The following is a 26,985-nucleotide window of genomic DNA, read 5'->3' as shown; positions in this document are numbered from 1 at the left end:
GGTGGGTGGGTGAGATTGAAGAGATAACACGAAGCTATAATAACAGGCGCTCAGCCTCGCCCTGTGCAGTCAGCCGGCGCTCATGACAGCAAAGTCCAGGAGGTGGCGTGGGGGTCTGAGCAGGGGGCAGTGTGGCTCTGAGTGAGGGACGTGCAGTGCGACAAGGTCCTTCAAGGCGGTCCCTTGGACTTGTTTTCTCCTGGCTGTCACAGGACATTTTGGGGGTCAGGAAGGAAGAAATGCTGACGGCTATCACAAAGTTGGGCTTCTGGCCTCTAATCGGGGAAGAGAGCTTGGTCTGTTTGCCGTGAGCTGTTCCAAGTTCAAGGGATGAGAGTGCTGTGCACTCATACACTGAGCTTTTTGAAGTAGGAACTTCAGCTTATAAAGCAGAAGAGTGGGTGTTTTGGGGTTTTTTTTTTTGGTGGTGGTGGTTTCACATAACAAATGTGTGACAATCTGTACTTATAAACGACATGAGACATTCAGGCACCGAGGATCGGCCGTGCGTGCCGGGATTTCTGGTCTCCCTCCCTTCCTTCACCCCTTTCTTCTGACTCTTCACCTGCTTTCCCGAAAGTGTGCCGGCTGGGAGAATCTCTCCAACACTCTCCCATGCTGGCAGCCAGCTGCACAGAAGTCCGTTTCTGAGAACCAGCCCGAAGCATGCCGTGGCATTGCACAACCCGCCTCTGGAGCCGGAGATATTAGCCGCGGAGCGCCAAGGGTCCGCTTCACAGCGACATGAAAGGAGCAAGCACCATGGACGGCGTGCCCAGGGTGAGTGACACGGGCAGTCTGAACGCAGGGGGTCGAACCGCCTGTCACGTATAAGGGCAGTGACGGGCTATTGTTCTGAGTTTCTAATGAGGTTATGGGATGGATGCTAGCAATATGGAATATTGAGATGGGAAGGTTTCATGTTGGTTTACGTGCAGAAACTGTATGTGCTTAAAGCTCCTTGCCAGGTGGAATCAGAGATGGATGAAAATTACTCCAGCAGAAACCAGCTTCTGGGTAGACAACTCAGTCTCTCCCTTGTGTCCACTCAGCTCCTGACAGACCTCTTCAGCTCCCCCTGACCACTCCATTCCATGGACCCTAAAGACACTGAGTGTCACTCCCAAACGTCCTGATGGACGTGGGGCTGCTTCCCTGGAGCGGAGCCCAAACTTGGGCTCCAGCCTCCCCTCCTGAGCCCACATTGGGCAGCGCCCCCTCTGTCTCCACGTTAACTTTTGTGTCGATCCGTGTGAGTGGAGCTCAGGTCTGGGATAGGAATCAAAAAAGATTCACTATTTAGGAAGTCAAAATGGCTACCAAAAAATAAACTTGCCCAGAAATAAAAACTTAACCAGGAAAGTTCACTGGTTACTGGGAAAGCTCAAGGGTTACTTCGCTGCACCTTTTGAAAATATAAGTAAACAGGAAAAAAGAAATAAAACAATTACTAAATGGGGAGGCTGCTTTTACGAATTACACCTGTGTTCCTTTTTTTGATACTTTTTAAAATTTTTAAATGTTTTTTTAAAAGATTTTGTTTATTCATTTTTAGAGAGAGGAGAAGGGAGGGAGAAGGAGAGGGAGAGAAACATCAATGTGTGGCTGCCTCTTGCCTACCCCGTACTGGGGACCTGGTTCTCAGCCCGTGCTCAATCCACTGAGCCGCACCAGCCAGGGTACATGTGTCCTCTATTATTACAACAATAATTATAGGTGTCGTTAGTGGAATTTATAGCTGAGTAACACATGCCATCTCTCTCATATAGGTCATGTGTGAGTGTCTTAGCTAGAATATTGTACCCAACTGTTTTCTTTGAAAAGTTTTTAACCATTGGGAAAACAGGGGGGAAACAATTTAGTGAACTCAGGCACATCCTTTACTGGGGCTCACCGACTCCTGGCAGTTTGTTATATTGTCTGCATTTGTTTTATATGTTTAGGTCCAAGTGCACACTTTGTCACGGCCATCCACTGGAAAACAAACTGCAGACATAATGACCCTTTTCCCTTAAATACATCAGCACACCTGCTGAAAACGAGGACATTCTCCTCCACAGCTCCAGGGTTGTGGTCACACCCAAGAAAATTTACCATTGAAGGAATAATGCCCATCTAATAGTCCACATTCACATTTTCCAAAAGTGCCCTTTCTCGCTCTTTTGGCTGCTGTTGGTCTGTGTGTGTGTTTTTCCAACCCAGGATTTGTTCCGGGATCACACGCTGCCTTGTGCGTCTTGACACTGACTATTGCTCAAGGCTTTACCCAGATAGGAGCGGTTGCGGAGAGCGGTAGAGCCTCTTGCCTTTCACAGTGGAAAGAACAAGTCAGAGTTCCATTCGTTTTCTGACTGTTGATCCACTGGGTCTGTTCTAATGCCTACATGCTGTTTGACTGCTGTTGACATGGTAACGCCACGCTCTGAGGGGTCCCCCCACCGAAGTGGTTCTCCGTACTTTACAGCAACCCTCACGTGCATCCTGGGGCGGCCAGATCGCCTTTCCTACCCTGACCTTGGCCTGTGGGCCCTGCGCGGTGGCTACGGCCACCGTCCACGGCTGTGCTGGCCAACAGTTCCAGGTCAGTAGGGCTCCCACCTCTGTGTGTTGCAGATTTTGTGGAATCGACTTTTAATATCTTTCCCCCTCATTGGCCTATAAAACAAGGAGAAAATTGAAAATTAAACACGATGATACGAGTGATAGGAAATGCTGGCCTCAGACGGTGCGATTGCAACCAGGTAGTGCACGGCAAGAGGGGTAGATGTCACGTCGCGTTCATGGGCTTGCTGGACTGTCGCTGATTGGTTCCATGTCCAACGTCATTGCAGAAATGCTACAAAATTAGCTCTAAAAGACAAGGTGAATGCGTGCTTTTATTATATGGGAGTCCTTGTTTTAGAGTTTTGGTCATTTCAAAGGGCCTTATTTTCAAAAATCAAGTTTGCATATACTGTAGTGATTGAGTTCCGTTTGTGGCAGATGAGGTTTACTCCTGAGTGTGTGTGTGTGTGTGTGTGTGTCCATGCACACACACCATAGAAGTGATCTTGAAATCAGCATCACTGTGCACAGGCATCCTGCTTCCCCAGGGCAAATGTCTAGGAATTGAAGGAGGATTGCTGAGTTGCTTCATTTGTGAGTGGGGAGCAATTTGAGGCTCTCTTTGACCTTCTGCAGCTCTGTAAGCAAGACATTTTAAAGTCAGTGTTTGTCAACAGAGGGTAAGGGGGACCGTGTGCGGAGAACTCGCTGCAGCCCTCGAGGCCCCGCCTTGGAGCGCTCCTCTCTGCTCTCCCCCTGCCTTGTCTCCACTGATCAAGAGCAGAAATTGTCTCGCCTGTGTCTCCCCCTCTGGAAAGTCAGCTCCTCCAGGGACGGACCTGGACTTTCCTGTTCAGTGCCAACTCTGTCTGCCCAGAGCAGTGTCTGCACACAGTAGGTGTACAGATGCTTTGCATTGGTATGTGTTGGGAGGTGCAGGGAGTGCAGAGGGAGCCTTCACAACACAGCCCTGCCCAGAGGACAAGAACTTCCTCGTTGTCCCATATCTGGGAGCAGAGTCTCAGCTCACTCTCTCCACCTGGCCCCAGCCTAACCTTCGACTCAGCTAGATTTCTGAGAAAAGGCCCAGTGCTCTCAGGGGGTGAAAAATGTCATGCGGAAAATAAAACAAGGTGGTCTGACAGAGGTGATGGACAGAAAGGGCCTCTCTGGAGGCCTGAGTGGTGGGAAAAGCATTGCGGGCAGAGGGAACAGCAAATGCAAAGACCCTGAGGTAGGGATGAATTCAGCCGAGCAGAGCTCCATAAGGAGGCCAGCGTTGGCGGAGCAGAGTAAACAAGCGGAGGGAGTGGTCGGAAAGGAGGTCTCGGGGTGAGCAGGGTTGGCCCCATAAGCATGAAGAAGTGCATTCTAATTGCAAAGGAAGTCACTGGTCTATTTAAAGCAGGCGATGACAAGATGTGATTTGTGTTTTTAAGAGCTCACTCGGGCTGCAAGACACCAAGGGGATTGTGGGTGGGTAAGAACAGCAGCAGGACCCAAGTTCGTAGACGGTGCTGCTGGCGGCTTCGCTTCCCTGTCGGATGGCTCCGTGCTACTTTCGGTGGACATGGAAAAGAACCATTTGCTCTTTTGAAAAAAATAAAACTTTGGGTATTTGAGACTGTTGGGGGGATATGGGCAGAAACAACAGTAAATGAAGGTGTAAATAGCTTGTATTTAACTACATGTGCTATCTACATTTTGGTGTGCTTTTTTTGGGGGGGAAACTTTTTTCCCCACCAACCTTATTTCCATTTGCTGTTGAGGCAACATGCCTTTCATTCTTTCAGCAAATAGTGAGGGCCTAGCCTGTGCCAGGCACGGTTCTAAACACCCCAGAGGACAAGTGTCTAGTCCCCTTTCCCTGCTCAGTCACCTTTATGGTCTTCACATTGTATTATGTCCTCTAGAGCTCACTCTTAAAAAAAAAAAAGAGCCAAACAGAACACCACCGGCCCAAGAGTTAAAAAAAAAAAAAAAAATCTGCTGCAAAATTATTCAAAGGAAAGCAGCCTACACTCACGGAAACGGGGAAGTGACCATAGAAACGTAAGGTGGTCATTCTGGAACTGCGATGACTAAGGGAGGAAATGACAGCTGCCCAGAGAGGAAACAACTTCAGAGGAGGAAGGGGGGAGGCTGGTGACAGAGCTGCCGCTCTGGGTGATGCTCAAATACTCCAACACGTGGGGCCTTCCAAAGGGGAAGCGAACAGTGTAGGAACCATTTCCGAACGTCTGCCTCAAGCCCCTTGTCTGTGGGAATGGAAGGGGCCTGCTGGGTACACGGCACAAGGACAGAGCGGGCGCTGAGAATGCGGCGTGCCCTGCCGCGCCTGGGCCGCACCCCCTGGCCTTCGGCCTGGAGGCTCTGCAGGGTCCTGAACCCCGACCCCATCCCCGAAACAGACACAGACCGTGGAAGAGTTACTCACCAGCAAGGCCAGGCTCCCAGCCAGCCGCTCCCTCCATGAGTTTGTAAGTTAGTGCATGTCCAGCATGTTCTTTTCCTTTAAACTGTTGCTTCTCCTTCGAGTTAAAAGCAGGTTTTGTTTAAGTACTGACCGGGAAGACCATCACTTGGAGAGGAAGAAAAGGGAAAAACAGGAAAAGAAAACAGTAGGGTCCCTCTCCCTTGGACAAACTAGCCACCTAGTTAGCAAAAAGTTTAACATGGGCTCTGTGAGATGTTCTCCTCGGGCTCAGCATGGAAACTCGCCCTGGGGATGAAGTTGGTTACTAGTAGCAAGTATTTCAAGTATTTGCTTCCCACACGGACAGACATTCCCCAAAGTGAGGGGACTGACAACTGGCGACAGCAGAGGCCACTCGCACACGCGGCTTCTCGCTAACCCTCCCTGCGGCACCCAGATAAGGCTGTCAGTGGGCTGGTCTGTCGCCCACTGTTCACAACGTAAACCCAGTGAACTGGAAGACGTTCACGCCGACAGAAAGGGAGAAGAGCTTAAATACCAGGCCGGCCCCTTGCGGGCCCACCACCCCCAAAAATGAGCCTGGGAGGGAGAAAGTTGATGGACGACCTTCCCTCCTTTCTCTGTAGTTCATTGAGTGGCTTTGAATTCTTCCTAACCAATCCCATGGAAAAATCACACCCTGAGGGGACCTTGACCCTGCATGGGATGACTTTAGGTGTGGTACACAGAGAGAGAGAACATGTCTTCAGGTTAGGTGTATATTTTAATGAGCATTAGAAAAAAGTGAACTCGTGAGACTTGGCGTTCATACGTAATGCTGCTTGGGGGGAGTGTGTTGGTTTTTAATTGGCTTAATTTAACATTTGAAGTAAAACAAAGTACAGATGGCACGTGGAGGTGACAGGAAGCATGTAGTTAATTGGCACACTAAGCTGGAGAAACAGTTTTAGACAAAGCTTTCTCCCAACTAGAGTTGGTATCGTTGCTTACAGTCCAAGCGCATACAACACCTTCTGTTGTCTCCGCACCTTTTCTCTCCCCTCCCTTCCAAAACAGAAAGAAGGAAGGAAGGAAAGGAGAAAGGGGGAGAACCTACCTGTTGCTTTCCTTTCTTTTTATCCTCACCCGAGGACGTGTATATGTTGATTTTAAAGAGGGAGGAGGAGAGCGAGACAGAAACATCGATGTGAGAGAAAAACATCGATCAGTTGGCTCCTGTATGTGCCTCGGCCAGGTACTGCACCAGCACCCTAGGTATGTGCCCTGGCTGGGGATCGAACCCGCAACCTTTTGGTGTGCTGGACGATGCTCCGACCAATCGAGCCACCAGTCAGGAGCTGTTATTTCCTTTCGTCCCTCTGGTGCCTTTCATGAACTGAGAGACGAGAGTAAGGAAGGAAGCCCTGCGAGCGTCAGCTGCTGCAGCCAGAGGCAGCCCTGGGAGCTGCCTCACTTTCAGATGAGGAAACTGAGGCCTGAGACGTCTCACTTACTTGCCCTCCTCCCTCCAGGAGTTTCTCCCGAGCGCAGGCCGAATCCTCAACCACGTGCCTCGTGCAACATTGCTGGCAACTCCTCTTTCCAAGCCAAATAACACAACGCAGGGACTCGGCAGGCAAGGAGTGGGCTTGGAGGGAGGTGGCGGCGGGGAGACAGGCGTGGACCCCCAGGACACTACAGGCTACAGGAGACAGTGCGGTAGAACGTGGGCCCGTCGTGGGTCACGTCCAAAAACAGCAACGAAGAGAAGGCCCGGGAGATCTTTCCTGTTGCCTCATCTTTCGGTGGGAGCTTAGATCAAGGGCACCTGGTTCCCCTAGTCCCCCACCCCCCGCACACACTGTCGGACCTGCAGTAGGTGTTTAGTAAGTAATTGTTGAATCATGGAAGAACCAAAAGTTCATTTCCCCAAGATCCCCGAGATCCCCAAGAATAGGAGAAGTGTATTCCAGCAAGCTGATCTGGTCAGGACCCACACCTATTGGACACCCACGGTGCTCAGGCCTCAGGGAAGAACATGTCTCATCACCAACTGAGCGGCTTGGGAATTTTTTCTGGCCACAGCCTCTTCCTCAAAGTCTCATCAGCAGGCAGCGCTTCCTGCGGCTGTGGACGTCCCTGCAACGAGCGGCCTTTCCATCTGAACCCTCAGGAGGACTTCGAAGCTGGAACGGACAGAGTTCAAGGTGATGGAGGAGAAATCAGTTAAGGTCTGTGCCTGTTCACAGAACACACCGTCCTCCAGGGTCGTTTTCAGAGGTGTTGACGTTTTTCTTTTCCTCTCACGTCGCTTCTCATTTCCAAGTTCCCTGGGTTTATTCACGTCTCCTTCCCCAGGGCCCAGAGATAAATTCGCCACCATGGCTCTTTGCACTTCTGGGTGGGAGGGAAGCATGGGCAACGTCCAGGGAATGTGTGACGTAACTGACCCCGTCCCTTCCCGTGGCCACTGCTGTCAGCCCAGGCCGCCTGCTGAGGACAGCTGCAGAGAGGCCAGGCCATTCGGGCACAAGTGTGTTCACCCCCAGGCCTCACGGCACCCCAGCACAGCCGGCTGCCACAGGGCCCCCTTCCGAAGTGGCTGTGCCGGTGCTTTCCAGGACATGGGATAATCAGCTTTACAAATAAGTTCCTTAAAGGATGAAGATGAAGGTGAATGTGAGTATCTGCGTTTGTCTCCTCTGGCATCCATTTGCAGCAGCTGGTTGCGGGCTTGGGACTCGGAGTCCCGTGGGAAGGGGCCTGTGACTTGGTGCTTCCTCCCCTGAGTTAAGGAAGTAGGCTTAGTTGTTTGCCAAATAACCACCACACCAGTGGGAATAATTGAAAGTTGTTTCATGTGCCAGGTTTTGAAACAAAAAAAAGAGAGAGAGAGAATTCATATTTTTTTAAAGGTTAGAGTCTACTCCATTAAGTTTTTTTTTTTTTAAGCTTAAGTGTTACTTTAAATGTAAAAGTAATTGGGAAAAGGGAGTTTCAATGAAATGACTTCAGATCATTTTCTACACACTCTGGAGCCTCTCCTTCAAAAGCGTCCAGCTTTTCCAAACAGAGACAGGAAGCAGAAATCTGCCATCTGACTACTTTGCTCAGTTCTTTAAAAACAGTTCCAAGAGAAGCAAATCTTCCTTATGTTGGAAGATGATGCAAGAACCTCCTTAGCTGTCACCTCGTTTTTTAAAATTCGAACTATGTCTGAGAACGAAATGCAGGCCGTTGAGGCAGAGCTGTGCCAAGTCCTCACCACCGCCAACTGCTTCCCTCCGCGCATGAGCCGTGACACACGAAACAGAGATCGGTGAACACAGTATGCGAGTCTCGGGGCCAGTTCCGACTGTGCAATCTACCATTCTGCTGTTTCGAGCGACTCTCAGTTCCCTGTCCCCTGTGGAATTTTGCTTCTAAACATTACTATGGAAGCTACTGCCAGTCACAAGGGAACATAGAAGTCAAGGTCACGGCTCCCGCCTTGGACGACTCTGTCAGAGGGAGGTGATTAACGAAGAGGGAGGGAGGAGGAAGGCACAGAGGGACCAGGGGGAAGTGAGGGAGGGAAGAGAGAACATGAGTGACAGACAAGGAGAGGACAAAGAGGAGGTGGCCTGTTGTGTGGTGTTCCCATGTCAACTGTAGACCTCCACGTGCAAAGAAAGGAGGAAGGGGTCACACCCACTGCCTTCTACACACACAACCCATAGCTGTGGTGGCCTGTGCCTCACTGGGAGCGTGTCCCCTTCTGGGAGGCCCCCTGTCTGGCTCGGTGTTTGTGCGCAGGAGGCCCAAATCATTCTGCCACTGGCCAAGGTGGGGCAGTGTGGTGATGGGAAGGGCAGCGAGCCTCCCCCATTCTCCTGGACACTCCCTCGGTGCCAGAAATACCCTAAAAGCTCCCTGCAAACTAAACTCCTGTGACTCTTAGTGCGCCCGCTGTTAGACCCTGCTGGGTTTACCAGGCAGGCCCGCATGGTCTTCTCTGTGCATCTCAGGCTGTCAAGGGGCTGGGCGAGAAACACAGAATCAGTGGCTTCTCCAAAGCCGCTCAAGCACTCCTCAGCGTCTGGCGAGCCCTGAATGGCACGGGCCCTCTGATGGTGGGGCGGGGGGCTGGTTTGCGTCCATGGTGTGAGCTACCCAGAAGCCCAAGAAGGGCTTCCCAGACGTGAGATGCCTTTGTGTGCAAACTGCTCCCGGCCAAGCTTCAGGATGGCTGGGACTCAAGCCTGGGAGTAGACTGGGCTTCAGGGACAGTCAGTCCCCAGCTCATTTACGCGGAAGCTGTTTACTTCTGCCAGAAAGGAAGCCTGATTTAAAACGAGGTTTTTAGATTGCGAAAGCAAAACATGTACACGTGAGTTACAAATTCCACTGCACCAGTGAGCACAGACAGAAAATATGTTCTCCTTCAATCCCAGATCTCTGTAGTTTCCTGGACTCTACCTCCCCATCCGGAGGGGGAGCCCTGGTAATTGATGTGAAACTTCCGGAAAGATGCTTCGCTCACAAAAGCACAAATGAAGGCATCCTATAGGCAGTTTCTCACCGTGCTTTTTAAAAAAATTTAACATTATATTTTTAGATTTTTCTTTGTCAGCTCATCTAAACCCCCCTGTCTTTTTAATGGCTGTATAGTATTCCGTTATACAACTAGATCATTTATCAGTAATTATATTTAGTGATTTCCTGGATTCTTAGTCCAGAATCTAATTCTGGTAAGTAACCACACAACTTAACCAACTGAGCTAAAATGTTTTTATCAGCTTACCGTCCCTCTCTCCAGAGACACCCTTGTCACTCACTCTACAGTGATGGAGTCTTTGCTAAACGCTCTGATTTGTTGGCTAAAAGAGCAGATTCTGGAGTCAAAACTGCCTGTGCTCTCACCTTTGTTCTGTTCCTTCCTCCCTAGAGACCTTAGGGTGCTTGCTCACCCTCTCTGTGCCCAGCTTTCTCATGTCTGAAAGAGGACATTCATAACAATCCCTGCTTCGTGGGATAGCGAATCTCAAGTGAGGTGCTCGAAGCTCAGTAGCACAGTCCCTGGCTGAATTTAAACAGTGAGCTCTCCTTATTAACAAGGCATTGGCTAAATCGTCACCAGCAAAACTAACACAGCGCCTGACTCAATATGTATCCGAGGGACTAGAGAAGACATTGTTTTTCTCGGATTAACTTATAGGGAAATAATGCTAAGAATCACGATGTTTCGTCTGCAGGGAGTTTCTAGGGCATTCCTGGCATCGAATGAGCGTCCAGGCGAACGGGGGAGGCTCGCTGACCTTCCCGTCACCGCGCTGCCTGCCCTTGGCCATCGGCAGAATGATCCTGGCCCCGCACACAAACACCAGACGGGAGTTGTGTAGGGTTTGCCAAGAGGGATCTTTCCCGGGCCTTTGCCGAGCCTCCTTACCATGTTCCTACTGCCCTCTCCACCTTCCCGCGGTTTCCGCATGGAGCACTGCCCCCATCAAAACCTCTCACAACGGAAGTGTCGCGTAGCTGCTCCATTTCTTCCCCGGGGTGGCCCTTCTTCCCCCGTCTCTCTTCCTCTTTTTGGAGAATGTGGGTGGGAAAAGGAGGTGGTAAGGGGATTTTTCTTATGCTCTTGGAAATTTTTTTCCTTTTAAATATAATGAGCTTTAAAAAAAAAAAAACTATGGAAAATAAACATTCACAAGCCAACAGCTCGCACCATCCTCTCTGCTTTGATCTTCCCAAATCTATCTATGTAGTTATATGACATCACAGGCATCCGAGGACATTGCTGAGGAGAAGACTGTCTTTAAGGATAGTGGGGTCTCCCTTCAGCCGTGGCTCCTGCTGCGCGGAGCCCAGGCTCAGCCACCCTGTGAAGGAAGATTCGTAAGAGACCATTTCACTGATCTCAGAGCAAAAGCTCCTACATCCAGGGGAAGCCTTCGTGACCTTGAGTGGTTCACAGTTCCCAGAGAGCTAAGGACTTGAAATATCTAGAGTGTGCGCTTTTAAGAAATCTGTGGTCCATCCATAGCTATTCTCGCGTGGCCCTCATTGGGAATGTGTACACAGTTCTGCCACCTTCCCCTAAAACTAACCAGAAATTCTCAAAAGTCGCAGACTCGGTGAGAAGGCAGCTAAAATGCTGAACACAGGCATTTTTCAAAGAAAGATTTTAATAGAAGAAAAATGTCCATCTTGTTAACATTGGGGGCCAATGATATAGAGGGCAGGGGCCCACGATCCCTTGTGGCTCAGAGCTGTCTCCACTTTACCCTCTCTGTCTCCTGTTTGGGGGATGCATCATTTACTGCTTCCAGCTGGGAGCTGGCCACCTCGAGATGTGATGGGTCTTCCCGAGGAAATGCGGACTTCTGGCCACTGTGATGGGAACCATCTCAGGATCTCTGCGCCCCTGACCCCACTCGCTCTTTAATTTTAGGAGGACGAGTAGGAAGGGGAGCAGGCCTTAGAGGAGGAAGCAGCAGGACCGAGCCCCTAGGGCTGACCTGACCCCTGCGAAGGGACAGAGGGAAGGAGCAAGAGAGGATAGACAGACCCCAAACCATGAGCAGCTTGCACAGACTTGGACATGATGTGACATCAGTGGCCGCTGGCCTCCCTGCCACTGTGGGAGGTAGCACAAGACCTTCTTTCTCTGCTTTCTGGTCCATAGTGTTTCTCCTCCTGCCCCAGCAATTAGAGTCCTGCCCGTCTCCTGTCTCTTGAGACTCACCTCCAAGGTCACGTGTGATTTTCGCCACTTCCTCCCAACAGCTCCATGCCCCGCCCCCCACCCCAATCCAACCTCCACCCTCAGCTGAGCCATAGGCGCCCACCTTTTCTGGGACTCTGGCTCCTGGGCTTCACACTGACTCCCTCTGGTCCCTGCCCGACCCGGCAACCAGATATACACAGAAATCAAGCCCCCGATCCCTTGTGAACGTCTCTCCAACCAGCCTGGTCATCTTTCAGTTCCTATAACTCCCCACACACTTCTCACACACACACATACACACACACTGCATCCTTCCTGCCCGCACACATTTCTCTTCCTCTGCCTGGATCATCTCTCCCCCACTCTTAATCACCTCCGGGTCGCACCTCCCCCGCCCCATTACCATTGCCCTTTCCGGGGGGACTCTCCCTAAGCCCTCACCCAGCACCACCTCCCAGCTGCACTCACAGTGTCTCACAGCTTCCCATCTTTTCCTTCGTGGCTCTTAAGAGAGGTAAAAACCCTTCACAGTCAACCCTTGAACAACACAGGTTTGCGCAATGGACATCCGCTGACATGCCGGGGGTTTTTTTCCAATACATAATGAAAATGGATTTTTCTCTTCTTTATGATTTTCTCAAAAACAGTTTCTTTTCTCCAGCTTCCTTGATTATCAGAGCACGATCAACAATACATACGCTATAAAAAAGTGTGCGAGTCGACTGTCTATGTTTTCAGGAAGGCTTCTTCTCCCCAGAGAGCAGGCTCTTCGTAGTTAAGTGTGGGGACAGTCAAAAGCTACACGGGGGGTTTTGACTGTGTGGGGGTCAGCACCCTGACCGCTCCATTGTTCGGGGTGAACTGGACCGATGTCTGATTTGTCAACTGTATTTATTGTTGAGCAGCATTTCTGTCCTCCTCTAGAACACGCACGGGCCTGAGGTCAGGAGCTCTTTCGTCGTTCACCACTTTATAGAGCGGGTGTTCAGTGCAGTCCTGATGGATGGACGGATGAATGAATCAGTGAATGGCATCCCAGAATTCTCTGGTTATTGCTTATGATTCCCAGAGCGTATTGCTGACTGAACGTGGATTAGCACACTGCATCCCACAGACAGACAGTCACCACCGAGAGCACGGGGAATGCCTTCGTTTCCCTAAGCTCCTTGCCCTTTGTCCTTCCAAACACCCATGCATTTTCCTTTCCCCTCTCCCAGCTGCTGTGGGAAGGTGGGCATTCAGGGGCAGATGCCCTTTTTTGGAAACTGGATAGGAAGGCTTCTTCCAGGGTACCCAGACCCTAACTACCTGTGCGTCCCCAGGGAAGAAGAATATAAATGTATGTCCTTTGTCACCTCTTAACTACTCACACAAGCGTTTTCAAATTAACACCCTCCTAAAAAATGCCTTGCGAGTGGCCGCAGTGACAACTGCAACTGTTCTTAGGTTCCTTTGTCGAGATGTGTCAGTGGCGCCCCTGCATTATCTACACAGAGGTTTGCACGGTGCCAGGGACGCAGGTGCCCCATGAACATTTGCGAGCACCTCTCAGATGGTGGGCTTTGGCCTCGGCTTCATGGGAGTTGTGATGGTCGGTCAGAATCTGTGTTTTCACTTTCCCTTTTCTTCCCGGCGTGGACAATGTCACTTTTCCAGAGGGTAGAATGATGATTCTTGTGCAAATAGAAAATGAACTCACGTCAAAGGCTGTGTTAAACTGATGGATTAATGAGGGACCAGACCGGTGTGGCACCGGGTCAGAGAGCATGTGAGGGCCTCCGTGCCTGTGGGCCGTTTAATAAGGGAATGTTGGGGTAGGGTTGCAGGGCTGGATACAAATCCAGTTCAAGTCTGACCAGGTAATAAACTGTAGTCTTCCAGGTTATCTTTTCCTACTGAACACACATTATTTGCCTCTCTAACCAGAAAAAAGTATGAAGTAGGATGTAACTTTAGTAAGTCTTGACATTTGATCAATACTCCTGATGAGATTCTCAAATTCCACTCCCTCCACCAGGGGTGTCCAACCTTTGGGCGCCTCTGGACCACAATGGACGAAGAAGAGCTGTCTTGAGCCACATGTCAAATACATTTGTGACGCGCAGTCACACAAAAATCTCATAATGTTTTGAGTAAATTTACAACTTTGTGTTGGGCCGCATCCACGGCCGTCCTGGGCTGCACGCGGCCTGCGGGGTGCGGGTTGGACACCTCTGTAGGAAGTACTTTATGTTGTCGGATTCTCCAGGCTGAGCACCCACGTTCCCCTGAAACCTGCTCACAGCACCTTCAAGGGATGTGCCTGAGTGCGCAGACGAGCCAGGCCTTGCGGCCCGTGTGTTCTGGACACCTCTGTGGTCGTTCTCCCTGAAGGCCACCGAAAAGGGTGGGCGAAGGCTCAAAGACAGCTTCCTGTCTACCCTTCCCTAGAAAGCAGTAAGAGCTGTCATCCGGGTGTCATGTGTCACTTTACCTCCCAAAGACTTTGACTGCGGTAGCATCACACCCATCCTTATCCAGCTATCAACTCACCAGGCAGCTAGTGAGCACCTGGTATGTGCTGGGACCTGTATTTCCTAACTCTTCTGCAATAAACTGCATTGATGCAATGGGGGCGGGGGGGAGGGCAATTATGTTAAACCTGCAGAAACAAACTGCCTTCACTTAACTATGGAGGGAAGTTCCAATGAGAAGGGAGCTCAGGCATCAATCACCACCAGTGACTTTTTGGAGGAGCATGTGGTTCACAAAAAGAGCAAATGTCTGAGAATTAGGGAACCAGGCTGGGCTTTGATCCTGGCTGTGTCACCACAGACAAGTCACTCACCCCTGTGTCTTTGTTTCATCATTCATGAGTTAATGAGCATATTTTTAGCATCTCCTGTGCACTTGGATCCACACTTGGCTCTGGAGATAAGGCAGCACGTTAGTGGGATATGTCCCAGCAGACGTGGAACTTCCAATCCAGTTCAGGGGAACAATAACAAGAACCAGACAAAGAGCAATACAGTAATTATGATGCTAACAGCCAAGCTTGGCTGAGCCATTACCAAGTGCCAGTAACTGGATGCTTGCTGTCCAATGAGATTTATATACGTATGAACCCATTTAATCCTCACAATAAGAAAAGCTATTGCTATGACTCCCATTTCACGGACCAGGAAACTGAGGCCCAAAGAGAGTAGCCAGTTTGCTCAAGGACACACAGCTGGGAAGTCAGAGAACCAGGGTTTTAACCCAACTATGGGCAATGCTGCACTCAGCTATGTGACTACAAGGGTTATCGTCGCCCCAAATCAAGTCAGGGCCGTGAGAGCATATTAGGGAGATCAGACCTGGTCTCAGGGTGCAGGTAAGACTTCCCCAAGGTTGTGACATGTCAACTGAGACCCCAAAGATGGATAGGAACGGATCAGGCAAAGAACAGGGACAAGATAAAGGGGATGAAGACAGAGAAAAAATAGAGTTGTGTCACGCTCTCAGGAATGTCGGAGGGTGTGGTACTGGTCTGTGGTCGCTGGCAATGGGAATAACAGTGAACTCTTTCCCCCTCCGGTCCCCAGACTCTGCTGGCCCGGGCACTCTACGACAACCGCCCTGACTGCTCTGATGAGCTGGCCTTCTGCCGAGGAGACATCCTGACCATTCTGGAGCAGAATGTGCCGGAAAGCGAGGGCTGGTGGAGGTGTTCGCTCCACGGGAGGCAAGGCCTGGCCCCAGCCAACCGCCTGCAAGTCCTCACGGAGGCCCCCACAGACAGGCCCTGGCCCCCTTCCCTGACAGGCCTGGAGGAGACTCTCGCCAGCCCCACGGAGACCTACCAGGTGCCCACCCTGCTCAGGCCCCCGCCCGCAAGCCCCGTATACGAGCACATGAAGAGCTGGGTGGAAGGACCTTCATCACCCAAGGTCCAAGTGTACGAATTGCCTGACCCACCTGCCAGCGCCAAGATCGTCTGTGAGACGATGCTAAGCGTTCCGAAACAGGTAAGCGTATTTCCAAAGGAAAGACACAGGTCTAGTGATGGGAGCGTGGCCACCCCTTCCAGCACTGCTGTCCATCAGAGCAAATGCCCCACGTGCGAACCAGACCGCCGGCAGGACGGGGTGGGCTTGGGTCTGGCTCCCACTTCAGTTGGCATTGATGGTCTCATCAGCCCTGCGATGCCCCTGCTGTGCAGGCACCCCCACTCTGTGCCGGGAAGCGTCGTGGACATTCACGGGGACCTTTTTTGACCCCTGATAGGGACACTAGGACTGCAAGTGATAAATGGAAAGGTTGAATTTCCGTGGGGTCAAAGGCATGGAATTACTCATCAGATTTCAAGTACGTGTGCCCTTCAACCCAGATACATCACACAAGAAGGCAGAGCTGTATCTGGATGTGGAGGCCATGGCCACCGTAGCGTTATTTGTCATAAGGAAAGATTGAAGATGCTTCCAATGCTTGTGAACAAAGGGATGGTTACAAAAACGTTGGCATGGCCCTACAACAAACTATTATGCCATTGTGAAAAAAGATGGAGTAGTTCTCTGAGGTATTTTTACGGGGGAATTAAGAGCCATTAAAATAAAAACCAAGCAAACACACAAAAACTAAAAATAACATTCTGTGTGTGTACCTGCTCACACTTTGAAAAGAACGCACGCCAGCAGTGGTTAGCCATAGGAAGTGAAATTGGTCAAGGAGAAAGTGACAGAAGGCATTAAGCAAGGACCTTTATTTCATCCACTGTTATGCCCCCAGCACCCAAGACTGTGGCTGGCATGGGGTGGGTACCAATAAAAATTTAATCAACTGAGAGATTAGGAAGTTGATTCTGTGAGAGCATAAAGCGTGTGTTACATCGCAATTTAAAAAATAGAAATTTTTAAAAGAATAAAGAGGAAAAGAAGCATTCTGTAAATGCAGAATGAAAAAAATTTTAAAGAAAGAAAGGAATGAAAACAAAACAGGAAAAGGATAATCGCCATTTTCTCCCGAGCCCTGGCTTCTACGAAGTGTTAAGAATGCAGAACAGATTTGCAGGGTCTCCAGTCACTATGGGCATTTCCTGCCGTCATGCACTTTGCTCTCAGCTCAGATGACACCTTTTCCCTGGCGACAGCTCGGGGCAAAGGTCCTGACAAGGCCTGTGTCCAGGAACCCAGTTGCCCTGCTGGGTATTCTGTGGCCCCAGGAATGGCATGCTTACAACGCAGGCCTCCTCCACACCAGCTCCCAGTGCCACCTTCAAACAGGAAGTTGTTGACTCCTTGGAAGGTTCCAAATACTCCAGATTTTCTAACTCCCTGGGTTGCCAGGCAGAGAACCAGACAGTTGTCACATGGAACAGCTGCCCCTCAGGTACCAGCTGCAAACACCAGAGGGAAGCTGGCTGTGCCTCCTGCAGCTGGTCCCTGGAGTGGACCCTGAGTCGCTTTTCTAGAACAGCTGGCCCAAGCCCCAGCCTGGCACGTTCAGCTGCCGTCCGAGCAGCTGACTCGGAGCAGGGCCTCACTGGTGGTTCCCCCAGGAACAGCAAGTGGCCTGTGTGAAGTTAATCGGAGTTTCTTTTCAAAGCAACGAAAGAAAACAAACAAGCAAAAAGCCATTTTCACCCTTCCTAAAGGACAGTGGAGACGGTCTACAGTTCACCAGGTATCCCTAACAGCCAACATCTGTTGGATGGATGGAGTGACCAGGTGCAACAGAATGCCTCGTAACCATGGACTTCAGCTTGTGGACTGACAGCTGGTGTGAAAGGGAAGATGTGTTTTGTCTCCACAGAAAAGGGTCAGGGCATTAGCTGTAAGATTTGTCCTTCACCACCAGAGCCCTGGCTCGTGCAAGCCGTGGCAATCAGTCAGAAACCACAGCCACCGATGGGGAATTCAGACACCAGGGGCCTTGCGCCACTCCAGTGGGACTCCTGTGGTGGACTCCGTAAAACCCCCTGGGGAAATTTTCTCTTTTATTCCTGCTGAACTTTCCTCTGCGGCTGCCCTCTCTACATTTTTGCTCTCCCCACCCTCTGACCCACCCCTTTTTAAATTCCTTCTCTGTGCTTGAGGGTCTTAGAGAGCCCACCTGTGGCTCAGGAACCAGGAGTCCGATGCACTTGGCTTCTGGGGTAGCCACGACCACTCAGGGTGATCAGAAACATCACAGCACCCTCTGTACTTCTCCTTCTTCCTCTGCATCATGAGAGCGGAGGGACCGACCATTTCCCAGGTCACCTCCAGTTGCACTGTCCAGTGATGCTAAGTAATTTTGCTGCTGTTTCTAGTGCCAGAAGGAAGGAACACAAGAAATGGAGCAGATGATCCATTGGGAGTCTTCTGATCCACAGAGTAGGCTGACACATGCTCCCCGCTTGGGTTAGCCTGGTGGTTAGCCCTGCACCTGAGGCTGCCCAGGAAACACACCCTGAGCACAAGGGATCGTTGCTAGAACGAGGCGAGCCCGCTAGCTTGGTGCTGTTCTCCGACAGGTGGTTCCCGGGCTTGCAACACAGCCGGAGAGACCCTGGGTCGATTCTCTCTAGATGAAAGTCGGCCAAGAATTAAAAACCAAGATGGTGGAGACACGTCCCTGTTCTCTTGTTGCCCTAACAGAGGAGCCTATGTGTCCGCATCAGACGTCTCCGTGGCTGACAGGGATCTCTGGGGTCCATCGGATGAGAACAACCCTTGATTTTACAAGTGAGGACACCGATTCTTAGGGAGGTGAAAGGGGCCGTGCAGGGTCCCACAGCTGATGACCAGAGATTCGAGCGTCCTCGTTGGGTCTGCCTGCTCACCTGCGCCCCTTGGCTGCCAGCGCCGAGGGGAGGGCCCTCAGCCGGCCTTTGACCTTCGTTTACATGACTCTGTGGTGACACTGTCTTCTCTTTGCGTTAACTTTTTCATTGAAGTTTAACCTACAAATCCTACAGGTACAGCTCAGTTAGTAGGATTCAGATCAAGAAACAGAGCAAAGCTTAAACAAAAAAAAGAAAAAAAAAAAGGAAAAAGAAACAGAACAAAGCTAATGCCCCAGAAGCTAATGCCTCATGCCTGCTCCTGGTCACTTCCCCCCTGGGTAACCACTGTTCTGGGCTTGTTTTACTTTTTGTTCCAACTTCCTTAATGCAATGCATTGGTCTTTTTTTTTTTTTTTTTTTGTAATCACCAAATAAAGAACACATTTGGTTTTGGTTTAAATTCAGAGAAGAGAATTGTTCATGTTTCAAGGAGAATGAAGGACGTGCTCTCGGACCCTGAACCAGAGTTTCCTCCCGGTCCCCTGAGCCTTTTGAAACCAGGCTTCGCAGATAGGTTCCTGAATTGACCGCCATCTTGAACCTACGTCTTCCAAGAAACACTGGGCGTCTGGGGGTGGGAAATCCACACACAGGAAAGCCCCTCTGCTCCCCATTGGTGTTGCGAGTGTGACCCACAGAGTCAGCCACATAAACATGGGGGTCGGCTTCAGAGGGGAGTAGGAGCCAACAGCACAGCCTTTGGGGTGGCCCTGAGGCAGGACAGAGCTTGGTGTGCTGGAATGCATGGGTGACACGTCCTCTCCCTCGTTCTTTGTCTCCCCAAGGCCGTCTTCTCGATTCCCAGACCCGCTCAGGCCTCGTCGCCCGCCCTGTACGATGTGCCTGTCCAGAGCCGCTGCCCCCCAACCCCAAAGGTAAGCCTTGACCCTGGCCCTGCTCCCCCAGGGGAGGCCCACTCAGAGCATGGGGGTCCCAGTGGCATGCTGACTGCCCACCTATCCGCTCCTGGCTCCAAAGGACACACCCCCACCCAGAAGCCAGCTTCGTGCCCAGGGAGCCCAGGCCTGCGCAGGAGAACATCAGGACTATTTGAAAGCTGAATGTTTTTAAAATTTTTACTTTTCCTATGGAATACATACTTTATATCTACGCGTGCACGCACACACACACATATGCAGGTACATATGTGCATTTTTAAGAATACTTTGAAGGATGTACAGGCTGAGACAAAAGTAGGTTTACAGTTGTGAGTACTCAAAACAGAGTTAATTCTTGTATCATTGTTTGTTAATTACCTCATCATTTTCCATACGAACAACCGTATACCTCCTTCTGCCCGCCCTGTACATCACAGTCTTCCCGTCATCGATGGTTATCTTAACATTGATTACCCCTGGGGATGAAATTGTAGGTGTTTTATTTTAACTAATTTGTATGTAACTGGTACATCCGATTTGTAAGACACACTTCATTCGACCTGCCCTGTGGCTGCGTCCTCTCCCACTCCCTCAGTGCGTGCAGAACCAGCGGGAGCTTGAACCCCACTGCCCGGGCCAGTCCCCATAGACGGTCATTAGAGGTCTGAGCGGCAGGCCTCCATGCTCCAGCTGCTTCTCTCCTTCGCAAAACCTGTCTCCGTGCACCCTCCCCTCGCTTGGGAAGAAAGAAACTATTTTCCACATCCTAATATAAGTGTTTTCTAATTGCCGCACACACAAAAATGCACAGTATCAGCGCGTTGCTTGTGGCTGGGGGTAGACATGCCATCTGGCTCGGTGTCTATAGCCAGTGGGCACTCAGCGAATATGTGCGGAATGAACATGTGAGTACCAAGCCCAGGACCATTTCTGCTGAGAAAGACAGCGAAGGAAGTCAGAGGACAGGAAGCCCCAGTCTCAGTATTCTCCTGTGGTTCAGGCGCGAGGCTCACTTACAGAGGGCTTTGAACACAGTTTTGAACTCAGGCAACTGCGGTTCATTCTCTCTATCCTTTGTCCCAGCTTCGGTTGAGAAGCATCTGTTAACGCACAAAGTCTGAAGTCCAAACAGTACCCACGCCCACACGTAAGCCTCCACCACAGAGCACCACGACTGGGAGCCCCGCCCCCCAAACACACATGTTTGCATTTGGAAACAACCCCAGCATGGGAGAGTTGGTGACGGGTAGCCTTCAGGAAGGAAACATCCACATTGCCCTGCTTTGCGGTCTTTCCCCAGGGGCTAGAGAAGCAGCAGTTATATGACATACCCGCCAGCCCCCGGAAGGCAGGACGTGGCCCCCCGGCCAGCTCACCCAGCGTAAGTATGACCAGGAGCTGAGGTCCAACATGTGAACCCCTGGACCTCCTCTGGGGCCTTTGTTGGCTTGGTCCAAGAGCGCAGTGCAAATGCCACGTGGCAGACCCTACTTCACGGAGGCCCCTCGCTGTGGCCGGGTCCAGGTGTGGCTGGGATCAGTCCTCAAACTGCTCCAGCCTCCGTTTCTATGGCAGACCCAGGGCAACCGTGAGAGAGTCCCTGAGAGGGACCGCCCGCCGTGCGGGAACAGAGCAAGAGCCCCGCAGACCTCAGATGGATGCTCCTCGTCACCGCCAACCTCAGACACAAGCCGTGTTAACGTACCCTTTCACGTGTGTCTGGGGGAAATGCCCTCGCTTGAAATCTGCGGCATCTCTGCCTGTCCTGGGGTTGTGTTGCGTGTGTGCAATCGACACAGGCCCGCATTATCAGGGAAGGCCTTGTTACAGAAGAGTTGGCACTCGGCGGTGTCCCGAGGGATGCAGAGGCATCTGTGAGATAGAAAGGAAGGGCGGGGGGTGTCTGGAGCAGGGGGACCAGTCTGGGTGAAATTAAATATCCTGATAAGAAGTAACCATTCCGATGGGTTCAGGGACAGGTAAACAGCCTGGGCAGCTGGCCTTTCAGGTGACAGAGTGGGAAGGAGGGAGGCTCCTAAGGAGACTGGAGCCAGACTCTGAAGGGCCTTGGCTGACGATGGCAATGGTGAGCCACCGAAGGAGCTGGAGCAGGCCCTCAGTGTAGTACTCGTTTAACACATGAGTTGCGCACACTTCTTCCTATTGCTGCTAAGCTGGGTGGCTTTGTGTGGTTCTCCGCAGAGACAGAGCGTTCCCGTGACATCAACAGTTGCCCTAAGGAGAGCCTGCTACAAGACATTGCCGAACCCTCAGAAATCAGAATGGATTTATGACACCCCAGTGTCTCCTGAAAAAGCTGAAGTAAGAAATGCATCTCTAATGGGCTTTGTGGACGAAGCAGGGCCCCATGTTCTCCCCAGACAAATGTCCAGTTTCCACTGTCCTCTGAAGAGCAGAGCAAGATCCCTCACACCACACCTGAGTGAAAATGTGCCCACGCAGAAGCAGCTCAGCCTTCCAGAAAGTCCTGCTTACTGCATTCCAGCACCCAGGGACACCACCCCCTTGGAGCAAGGAGTCGGGTACAGGGTTCCCTCGAGCTTTCTGATTCCCCGAGTGGAACAGCAGAACACCAAGCCAAACATTTATGACATCCCTAAAGCTAGGCCAAGTGCCCCTCTGGCTGCAAAAGAGCTGGAAAAAGGCAACGGGGCCTCCGAGAATGCCGGGGACTGTAGCCGCTCCTGGCTCCCCCGGCAGACCACGTGGCTCTCCGCTGAGCTGGACAGGTTATCCGCTAACAGTGCTGACAGCAGAGTCAGCGTCGTTTCTTCATGCTCCTCCACATCCACTGATTCTTCGTCTAGCTCCTTCTCCGACGAGTCGGTGAAAGAGCTGTCCTTGGACTTGGACTTGGCCAAAGGGATGGTGACGGCTCTCCAGCACAAGGTGGCCAGCTCTGTCTCAGGCCTGTTGCTCTTTGTAAGCAGGACGTGGAGGTTCAGAGACTACCTGGAGGCCAACATCAACGCGATCCGCAGGGCCGCCGACCACATCGAAGAATCTTTGAGAGAATTTCTGGATTTCGCCCACGGCATCTGTGGGGTCACCTGTCACCTCACCAACTGTAACCTTCAGGCCAAAATCAGGAATCAGCTGCAGACGATATCCAGCTCCTACCAGACCCTGCTAGAAGCCAAGGAAAGCCTGGATGGCTGCAACTGGTCCCTGGAGGTCCTCGTGACAGACAAAGCCCAAAACAGCCTGGATGACCTGGAGAGATTTGTCATGGTGGCGCGGATGGTTCCAGAAGACATCAAGAGGTTTGCCTCCATGGTCATTGCCAATGGGAGGCTCCTTTTCAAGCAGAATGGTGAAAAGGAAGACACCGTGCCGTTGGCCCTCAGCGCAGAACCCAAGCTTGCGAAATGTGTCCAGCTTCCCCAGAGGGAAGTGGAATCATATCAAAGGGGTGCTCCCGTCAGTAAACAAAGGGAAAGTGACCTCTCCCCTGAACTGCTGAAGACAAACTGGACAAACACCTGTGAAAAGGTGAGTGCGGTGTCCCGAGTGTACCATCTGCAGGGGCTTCCGTCTTTATCTGGAGTAGTCACCGATGAGGTAGATGCTGAGAATCTTTCGGTAGCTGTACAGGCTTTGGGAGGCACCAATTCCACCTTCCAAAAACTAAAATTCATGAAAGTAAAATTCCAGATGACATCTTATTAAGAAGTAAGATGAATATTTTAATATTGAGGCAGGTCGATGTCTTCTGGAAATCTGGGGGTTGGGAGTTTACATCTCAGATGCTAAGATTAAAAAGGACTTTTAAAAGCCTTTTGAAATCCGTTCTTTGAGCCAAGGTCTTAATTGTGCCATCAAGTTTTCTTGCATTTTTTTAAAGTTACAAATTTAGTCATCATCCGTGTGTTTCTTAGAAACGGAAGAGGAAGTGTAAACACTGTCCCAAGTGGTGTGTGGTTACAGCAGCCTCCAGACTCCAGTTACCCTTAGAACGACTTTGCTGCGGGAGCTCGGGCGCGCTGCAGGACGGGAACCATTAGTTCGAGAACGGCAAGGCTCCGAGGCATAGCAGGTCACGGGCTCTGACACGTAGATAATTGGCACTTTCGGGCCCGTTGGCACTTTCGGGCCCAGAGAACTGGCGGCCAGTTCTCCATGGTGGCGGTGGCCGTTTGGCACCTCCAGCCCCTGCCTTGGAGTGCTCCCTGGTTGCCACAAATATCCCCGGTGTTCTGCAGCCAGTGTCAGCAGCTGGTATTCTGCTAAAGAGCCTTGTCGTGTAAGAGCTTTAACACTCTCTAGATGAGATAGCAATTTCGATATTTTTAATTTCCCAATTAAGTAAATAAACATATATAAAAATCTAAAAAAAAAACCCCAAAACCCTGTGTGTCATTATACTAGGCCTTATTGATAGACACAATTCAGCCCTTGGATGGCCAAAATGTCCTGTTGTTGAAAAAAGCACCAGTATGCAGACCAGAACTATAAAGAGGAGGGCTCCAATGTTGAAGTGGGTTGAAATAGCTATCTGGTGGTAAAAATAAAAAATAAAAAGCCATTCATGGGGGTGATTCAAAGGGATTTTCTTTTTCAGAAGTTGCCTAATCTAGAAAAGGAAGTAAAACCCATCTTGGAGCAAAGGTCAGATGAAAACAAAGGCTTAGACACACAGGTAAGCGCTATGGCTCACCCCCCAAAACTTCCGGTGCAGGCGCTTTATCCTTAGAGATGCTTCCTGCGAGGACTCACTCAACGGCACAGCCATGGCCTGCTGGGGAGGAGATGGGGCATTTCCCTTTTATGGTAGAAGGGACCCTGGAGATGAACCAGCCCAGTGAGCCCCAGGACCGGGAACACAGTCCTTTGGCCACTCGGGACACAACGCCCGGTGTTCTGCAGCCTGTCACGGGAGATGCTGACATGGCCGTGAACCCCAGGGGCTCCCATCCCCTTCAACATCCTCTTCGAAGGCTTCTCACTTCAAAGCCATTTTGGTTTGGGGCTTGTGCATCTTCAACACCTTTTGACACCAGACGCTCTTCTTTTTATTTTTTTTAATCAAAGATGTTATCATTATGCTTATTTTTATGGATTGCCTTTTCTTGCAGGCAACAGCTTTCCATTTACCAATTCAAAATGACAGTAGTTTTTTTCATCTACCAAGTCAGAAAGTTTCCTTTAGGTTAATATACGTGGATCTGTTTAAAGACACAGGTGAAGCAAGTTAAGAGGAAGTCAGGAAGGGCCTGACATGGGAAGGGCTTCTCCGAAGGACTGAGGCCGGGGAGGCGGTGAGCCAGTTCAACCCTCCGCCCCCACCCCTCACCTCAGGCTCCACCCCTGCTTCATGCCTTAGGTCGGGGCGGGATGTGGAGCTACGGAGAAGTCCAGTCACGTGGATAAGATCACTAGCCTTCTCCCAGGCAAACTAGAAGGAGAACCGAGGCCCCCTGCTACTCAGCACTCAGAACTCACTGTTTGTGCCTGCCAGATGCTAAAAGTCGCACCTCGTTGTTCAAGCTGAGGCGGGCCTCAGACCAGCACCCCTCAAACTTGGGAGTTGGTCACAGTCTCCTGTGGGCCTCTTAACACCCAGGGCCCCCCCTCCCCAGAGTTTCTGGTGAGGCTGAGAATTTCTCTTCTGACAAGTTCCCAGGGAAGCTGGAGCAGCTGGTGCAGCGACCACACTTGGGAAACCACTGCTGTAGACGGACAGGGCTTCTCAGTGGGGTGGGGCACCACGGACCACTGGCGGCCAGTTCTCCATGGTGGCGGTGGCCGTTTGGCACCCCCAGCCCCTGCCTGCCTGGAGTGCTCTCTGGTTGCCACAAATATCCCCCCACATTCCCAGCCCCCGCAGGATGAGAATCAGGCACATTTTTTACTTACCTGCAGTTAACACTTTAAAGCTCCGAGGCTGACATTCCAATTTAGATGGTTGCTTCTCCTTCCAGCCTCTGCTCCATCCTCCTCATGCTCCCTGAGCCCAGAGACCCCTCACGACCAACACGCCCATCTTTTCTTCATGTTCCCTGCCTATCTTAGGCCATTTGCGCTGCTGTAACAAAGTCCTGTAGACGGCGTGGCTTGTAAACAACAGAAAGTTATTTCTCACCCTTCTGAAAGCTGGAAGCTTGAGATCAGGAGAGCAGCATGGCTGTGGTGGTGGCTCCCTTCCAGGCTGCAGACTGGCTTATCCCTGTGTCCTCACAGGGCAGGGAGCAGGGCCGGGAAGCAAGCTCTCCACGATTCCTATAAGGGCACTCACCCCATCCACGGGGGCCCCATCCACATGACCTCATCTGACCCTATTCACATCCCGAAGGCCTCCTGTCTTCCAATTGGAGGGTGGAGTTTCAACACAAGAATTTGGGGAGGACACAGTCAGACCATAACACTGTCCAAGTGCTTCTGGACCGTGCACTTTGAGATTATAGGCTGGTGAGGAAGTACGCGTTTAATGGAAAGGTTGAGTTGCAGACCTCCCCGGCTTGTCGTGGACCCCCGGATCTTTACTTTGCTCAGTGAATGGCTCTAGGCAGCCTCTTTCCTTTAGGGAGCGTCAGTCTCCTCACCTGTAACCTAACAACGGGGCTTTCGATTGTCACCTGGCACAACCACCACTAAGTTAGATGCTGAGCATCTTTCCAGAGTGGGTAGTAGGCTTGGGAGGGGCGGGGGACACGGGTTCCGTATTCCAGAAAATAAAGTTCGCGGCAGGGAAAGTCTAGAGGAAACCTTATTAGCAAGCAAGAGAAATATTTTAATATTAAGACAGTAAGTCGGCATATTTAGGTTTCTTCTGAAAAATTATGAGGTTCAGGTTTTACCTCTGATATTGGAGTTAAAAAGGATTTTTTTAATTCTTTAAAATCTGTGTTTTGACCAAACATTTTAATCTGATCAACAAGTGTTCCCGCGTGTTTGAAAGTTATAAATTGTCATTGTCAGCGTGTTTCTTAGAAAGGGTTTGTTGAGAGAATTGAATAAGAGTTTGTATATTTGTATAAAATAAGTAAGATTGCATATAATGCAATATATTAGATTATACATATTATAGTTTTTATATAATAGTGCTTGAAAACATTAACATTAATTTGTGAGGTAAATGTTACACTATGGGCTTCCCCAATAAAATTGCCCCTTTTCTTTTAAGAAGTCTACCAAATGGAGCAAAAACAGGAAAAGGGAGCCAAGCACAGCCTGCTGATGGAATCCCCCTCTTACCTACTGTTTTCTTCCGCTTCTCTAGAATAAAAGTTACCCTGTGCCCCGGCCCCTGGGTCAGCAGGACCCCGAGAAGAAGGTCCACCTTTCAGAGCACTGCCGCCTGTATTTCGGGGCGCTCTTCAAAGCCATCAGTGTCTTCCACAGCAGCCTCAGCCACAGACAGTCTCCGGAGATCTTCATCGCGCAGAGCAAGCTGGTCATCATGATAGGACAGAAGCTGGTAGACACGCTGTGCAGAGAGACCCAGGACAGGGACGTGCGCAACGAGATCCTCTGTGGCAGCAGCCATCTCTGCAGCCTGCTCAAGAACGTGGCCCTGGCCACCAAGCACGCCGTGCTCAATTTCCCGAGCCCTGAGGCCCTGGCACACCTCCAGGCCGAGGCTGAGAAGCTGGAGCAACACACACGGCAATTCAGAGGGACGTTGGAATGA

General features: G+C 50.8%; 1 protein-coding gene across 1 annotated transcript; it reads left to right on the top strand.

The window, feature by feature from the left end:
- Positions 1-188: 188 nt before the first annotated feature.
- CASS4 (Cas scaffold protein family member 4) lies at positions 189-26,985 on the top strand. The gene is made up of 7 exons (XM_024559305.3): positions 189-780; positions 15,236-15,658; positions 19,242-19,331; positions 20,635-20,715; positions 21,537-22,847; positions 23,917-23,994; positions 26,575-26,985. The coding sequence occupies exons 1-7, from the start codon at positions 745-747 to the stop codon at positions 26,983-26,985; spliced, it is 2,430 nt and encodes an 809-aa protein (XP_024415073.3). The 5' UTR covers positions 189-744.

Source organism: Desmodus rotundus, chromosome 6 (genome assembly GCF_022682495.2).
Source record: "Desmodus rotundus isolate HL8 chromosome 6, HLdesRot8A.1, whole genome shotgun sequence".
Classification (NCBI taxonomy): Eukaryota; Metazoa; Chordata; class Mammalia; order Chiroptera; family Phyllostomidae; genus Desmodus; species Desmodus rotundus.
The sequence above is the reverse complement of the archived record's forward strand: the minus strand, read 5'-3'. Positions and strand labels throughout refer to the sequence as shown.